The 6,000-nt window shown below is 47.9% G+C and overlaps 1 protein-coding gene across 1 annotated transcript in view; it reads left to right on the forward strand.

Annotated features, from left to right (window-relative positions):
• The window catches only part of MASP1 (mannan-binding lectin serine peptidase 1 (C4/C2 activating component of Ra-reactive factor)), a 73,528-nt gene that overhangs the window by 65,517 nt on the left and 2,011 nt on the right, over positions 1 to 6,000 (forward strand). Inside the window, exons 12-15 of the mRNA XM_011964349.1 lie at positions 487 to 600; positions 1,504 to 1,689; positions 3,507 to 3,574; positions 5,587 to 5,686. Coding sequence (XP_011819739.1) covers positions 487 to 600; positions 1,504 to 1,689; positions 3,507 to 3,574; positions 5,587 to 5,686 — 468 coding nt within the window. The remainder of the gene's footprint in view (positions 1 to 486; positions 601 to 1,503; positions 1,690 to 3,506; positions 3,575 to 5,586; positions 5,687 to 6,000) is intronic.

Raw genomic sequence — 6,000 nt, forward strand, 5'->3', positions numbered from 1 at the left:
ATTACTGGGGAGTCTTGTTAAAATGAAAATTCTGATTCAGTGGATCCGAGGTGGGGCCGGCCTAAGAGTCTTCATTTCTAAGAAGCTTGCAGGTGATGCTAATGTTGCTGGTCCAGGGAACACACTTTGAGAAGCAAGGCCTGAGAAGGCAGCCAGTTGACCACAGGCTTTCTGTGCACCCACCTTGGGCTCTCTGGCTCTCACCAATGCCACAGGCTTAAAGGATCCCTGAAATCCTGTTTACAATGTTCAGTCCTGGCCTCGGTTGTAAAAGGCAGGTAAAAATCACAGGTTTAAATCCCCATATCTTCAGATTAGGATCATATGAGCATTTGAGTTGGGGGCCATAAAATACCATGGAGAGAAATACAGACATTTTTGAGGTCTTGAGGGGTCCCCTGGAGTAGTCTGAAGATCCTCAGCTCAAGACAGAGGGAGGCAAGACCAGGCAGTGCAGGACGATGGCACATGTGTTCTATTCCCCAGGCTCCAGCTGGATTGTGACCGCCGCACACTGCCTCCACCAGTCGCTCGATCCAGAAGATCCGACCTTACGCAACTCAGACTTGCTCAGCCCTTCTGACTTCAAAATCATCCTGGGTGAGTGAGTGAGGGGCAAGCTGACTCCTGAAACCAGCTGTGGTTCTGGAAATGGGATGACCGACTGGCCCTTTACAAAGAGTGTGTGCTCACTCACTCACTCACTCATTTGTCAGGCAGGACACCTGGGATGGAGGTCCAGGAACCTGAGTCCAAGCGCAAAATATGATTCTCCAGACACATGACCATGAGCAAGGCATTGAAGTCTATGCTTCAGTTTCACAACGATAGAATGAGGAGACCTCAGTCTAGATAATTTCCAAAGACCTGTTAGGTTTCCATGAACCTCTGGTTTCAAGTGGATCACACATATACAATCCAGACTTCCCCTCTTGTTTATAAAATCAGACCACCAGCTGATTCAGTTCAGATCTACACATATTTATCTACTGACACTATGCCAGGATCTAAGGACACAGTATAATCAAGACCTAGTTTCTGCCCACAGGGAGCTTACAGTCTAATAAAGGAATAAGATATGAGCACAGAGACCTCTAATGGAAAGTAGCAAGCAGTAAGTGTTGTAGAAGAAGAACAGATAAAGTGCCATGGGAGTTCAGAGGGGAAAGACTTCTAACCCAAGAGTCGAGAGGCTACGTGGAGGAGGTCATGTTTGACCCAGGCACTGAAGGTGATGATATGGATTGAACATGTGGCAGCAGGCATCAGAACAAGCATTACAAGGCAACAGCATCAGTTCCTGAAAAAAGACAGAGGTGGGAACCCATGAGAGTATGTAGAGAATGACCAACAGGGCGGGATGTCTGGGAAAGGTGGGTGAAGGCAGTGAAAGGGTTAAGGCTAGAAGCATGGGCTGGATGGGGCTGGGGTGGGGGCTGACAGGGAACAAGGTGTGACCTTATCCCCCATTTGCCCCCATGCCCCACATGTCTTCTTGCCCAGGCAAGCATTGGAGGCTCCGGTCAGATGAAAATGAACAGCATCTCCGCGTCAAACACATCACTCTCCACCCCCAGTATGACCCCAGCACATTCGAGAATGACGTGGCTCTGGTGGAGCTGTTGGACAGCCCAGTGCTGAATGCCTTCGTGATGCCCATCTGTCTGCCCGAGGGACCCCAGCAGGAAGGTACCTTCCCCCACCTCCACCTCTGCAGGGCAGCTGGTGCCTCCACAGGGAGTCCATCTTCATGTTGGTGAAGCTCTGGTGCCAGTTAAGTCAGCTGACAGTATCTGCATGACTCACCAGCTGCTTCCCCTCAAACAGCCAAGTCAGAATTGGGTCCAAGACAGCAAAAGTTGTGGGAAGCACATAGTAAACAGTCAGACCTAAGGGTCCAGATAGAAAAACAAAACTAGACTAGTTATGGTAACAGAGAGAATTTAATATAGGGCACTGGAGGATTGGAGAAGTAAAAGGGAAGAGCTGAGATCATAGAGATGGTACCTGCAGGAAGAAACCACGAACCCTAGGGCAGGGGAAACATAGGTAAGAACCTGGAGTTAGGAACGAGAAGCTTGGAAAGGGGCCCTATGGGGCCAGAACCTGAACTTCTGCAGAAGAGTCTAATGCGCTAAGGAAAACAGTTGGAAACAATGGCCACTACTGGGGTGAAAAACCACTGCTAGGGCTGATGCCAACAGCCACAGCACGTCTTCCTGCCTCTCTGAAAGTGCCCCCTGTTTTCAGGAAACCAGCTAGCAAAGTAGAACTGCCTACTTCAGAGAGTCATCCCTAGTGCCACAAAGCAGAGTGTAGAAGGGAAAGTCTCCAGCTGGGGGACAATGGCTTAATACTCAGCACAGGCTCAAACCCCACTGCGACCATTTCCCAGCTGGGTGATCTTGAGGAAGTTATTTAACTTCATTAAGCTTCAATCCCCTTACCTCTAAACTAGAGATGCTATCCCATGTGGTGGCTGTGATATTTCCATGTTTGAGATAATACTTAAACATAGGCGACCCATGCCAGCTGGCTTCCTTTTCATTCAATTTCCATGGTGCCACATCATAGTTCACTTCCTTTAGCTCAAAAGGAAAATGGCTGAGATGCCATCTGAGGAGTATTTAGGGGAACTGAGCCAACAGGAAAGGCACAGATATAGCTAGCTTTGACTCATTGGGTGCCATGTGCCCACCATGTGCCATATGCTTTATGTTCATTAACTTATTTATGAACCATGCAAGCCTTGCAAGGTGGCATTGTAGCCTCATTTACAAATGAGAAAACGAAAGGTCAGCAAGGTGAGGTGACTCATCTGAGATGCAGCTTGTGTGAAACAGATCTGGGGATATAGTACAGGTTTTCTGACTTTAGGCCCAACACTGTTTTCAGTGTCCAGGCTCTTTTTCAAACAGGAAAATAATGGCTCTGTCGGCGCTCAACCCACTTCCACCTTGCCCCCCAGATTTACCAACTTCATAGACTCCTAGAATGTCAAGTCTGAAAGGGGTTTTAGAGAACACCAGTCCAGCCTCCTCATTGTATGGACAGGAAAACCGAGGCTTAGAAGGGGAGCAGAGAGGAGGGCTTGCTATAGGCAGCATAGTATATAGTGGACTAGGCTGGCTTTTGTATTTATTCGCCATTCTTGATTGAGCACCTCCTATGTGCCAGCATTGTTATAGGCATTGCGATATAGCAGTGACCTAGAATGAGGTTATGCTCTCATGGACCCTAAGTTTCAGGTGGTTGAGGGTGGGACAGAATAGAAAACTAAACAAGTAAACCAGTAACACATCATAGAAACCAGTGCCCCTAGCTCTGCTGCAGGTAACCCCTAGCCTAGCTGCCCTTCACACATTCCTCCCCACCATGCCACCTTTCTCCGAGAAGAACAATCCAGTCTTTCCTCCCCAGACAGAGGATGATGGAGCTGTAAGCTGCACCCCTCCAAACACCGCGCAGACAGCCTCTCTGTTCTCACAGTATCTTCTCTCCTTCAGGAGCCATGGTCATCGTCAGTGGCTGGGGGAAGCAGTTCTTGCAAAGGTTCCCAGAGACCCTGATGGAGGTGAAGTTCATTTTATAACCCACAGACAGTGACACCTCAGCTCTGCACTGGGCCTTCCTGCTCCATATTGTTCCCTTCGGAATTTCGAGGCTTGGGTGGGGGTTGGTGAGAAGGAAACTAGGATCCCAGAGCCACCTCCACAGTTCAATGGGACTTTGAACCCCAGAAAGCTTGATTTGTTTGTTCTACATGTCATGGACTCTAGCCTCTAAACACTGTTAAGTTTTCCTGGTAGCTTATTAAAGGCTGAGCTTATGAAAATTCTCCCAGAAAACAGCAAGTTTAGACACCCCTATGGATGACAATCCAGCTGTGCACCATGAGAACTGCACACCAAATTGGCCAGAATGAGCCAGGCTCTTGACAACCACAGTCCTTGCAGTAATGAACCTGACAGTAATGAACCTACACTTAGAAGTACATATTCCACTCATTTCAGGAACAAACAAACAAACAAACAAAAAAGAACACTGAACTAAAAGTAGGGAACCACGGTTTCAAGTCTTGGCTCCTACTAACTTGTTGGGTCATCTGAAACAAGACATTTTGCCTCTCTAGACCATAAGATACTATTTCCAGCTGCAAAGTTATGGGGCAACATGAGCTGCCCTCAAAGAGCTGCTTGGCTCTGATATCATCGGGGCCTATGACTGACACGGCTAGTTTCTAAATTCTTCCACATATATTATTTTGACATACTTTAAGATTTGGGATTTACAACAACCATTCACCCCTTCATTCACTAGTTCCCGGGGGTCTATTTGGTGTTTCCTTGGTACCAGATGCTGTACTAGCTACTAGCTGGCTGGGGTAAAAGGATAGATCTGCTCCCTGGCCCCCTTGGGCTTATGGTCAAGTGGGATGGACAGAAAGTAGTTCTGGATGTGATAAAGGTGGAGAAAGAGAAGTGTAGGACACTCCAGAACATATGAAAGAGAACCTGATCTCATCTCAGGGGTTCGGGAAGCATTCCCAAAGGAAGTGATGCTGAAATGATACCTGAACGATGAATCCAGTGCTCAAGAGGAGCTGAGGACCTGTCCTGAGGACCACCTTGCCCTGGCTTCCTCTCCCCTTATCCAGGGAAGGCCATGGCCCAAGAGGGATCTGAATGGCCTTTGGCTTCCTCCCAGCAAGGGCAACAGGAGTTGTCCATTTAGATAATATGGCCCATTCAGTTCTTGATTTGACTGAAAGAGAATCATATGTTTCCTCTTTTTATTCCAGACATCTACTCAACAGTTACCCCCATGCTGGATCAAGGGCAATAATAGCCACAATGCCTTATTTTTCTGTATCAATTTTGCTACAGTGCAAAATATACATATTTTTTCTGGGTATCTACTAAACTCCAAGCAATATAAGAGAGAAATGCATAAAATACGGATCCAGCATCTAGACAGATGCTCATACTGTGGTGAAGGAGGACAACATAAGAAAGCGCTTGCTGCAAAGCCAGCAGTGATAACTCCACAGTAACTAATATGTATACAGTGTGTGCAGTTTACAAAGCACTTGTTCATGCCTTTCCTCCTTGTACAGTGATTGGTATATCAAGTACTGCAACTTCCATTTTTCAGATGAGGAAACAGAGTCTCAGAGTCTGAAAAACAATGAGTAAGCCACATGTTCTAGGTCCTACAGTAGGGGTAAGAGAAAAGAAAACTGACCATCATTTATGCATACATTGTCCTATTGACTAATACATCTCCTAGGCAAGTATTATTATCTCTATCTTACTGATGAGAAATCTGAGTGCCAGAGAGGGCAGATTACTTGCCCAAGTTCACACAGCCAAGGTCTGCATAGCCGAGACTGCCCTAGAAGACGGGCCTCCTGATTCTCCACTCAGTTGTTCCTTCACCTGTAGCACGGGGCAGTCTCTTAGACCAAGTCTAAGGTAGACATAGGTCCATCCAGGTATGGAGTGGAGAGGAGCTGGCTTTGGGAGTGTTAGAACAGCAGAGGCTTCTCAGCCAGGGGTGGAGACCAATAACAGCTTTGTGTTCTAGATTGAAATCCCGATTGTTGACCACGGCACCTGCCAGAAGGCTTATGCCCCACTGAAGAAGAAAGTGACCAGGGACATGATCTGTGCTGGGGAGAAGGAAGGTGGGTTAAGAGGCTGGCAAACAACAGGGGCGTTGCCAGCCAGGGAATGGGGCAGAGCCAGCAAGGGAGCACAGAGGCCTCCCAGCCTGGTGGGCTGCCAATGTGGGGGTGCAGGGGACTGGAGGAAGGCATGGGAGGAGGGACTCCACAGGAGAAGATGCATCGGAGAAAAGATATCTACAGGATGTTCATCATTCCCTTCCCAAGTCCAGTGTTTCCCTTAAGAAAGGCCTTGACCGGGCGCGATGGTTCTTGGCTGTAATCCCGGCACTTTGGGAGGCTGAGGCGGGCGGATCACCTGAGATCGGGAGTTC

The sequence above is a fragment of the Mandrillus leucophaeus genome, unplaced genomic scaffold, assembly GCF_000951045.1.
Source record: "Mandrillus leucophaeus isolate KB7577 unplaced genomic scaffold, Mleu.le_1.0 Scaffold695, whole genome shotgun sequence".
Lineage (NCBI taxonomy): Eukaryota > Metazoa > Chordata > Mammalia > Primates > Cercopithecidae > Mandrillus > Mandrillus leucophaeus.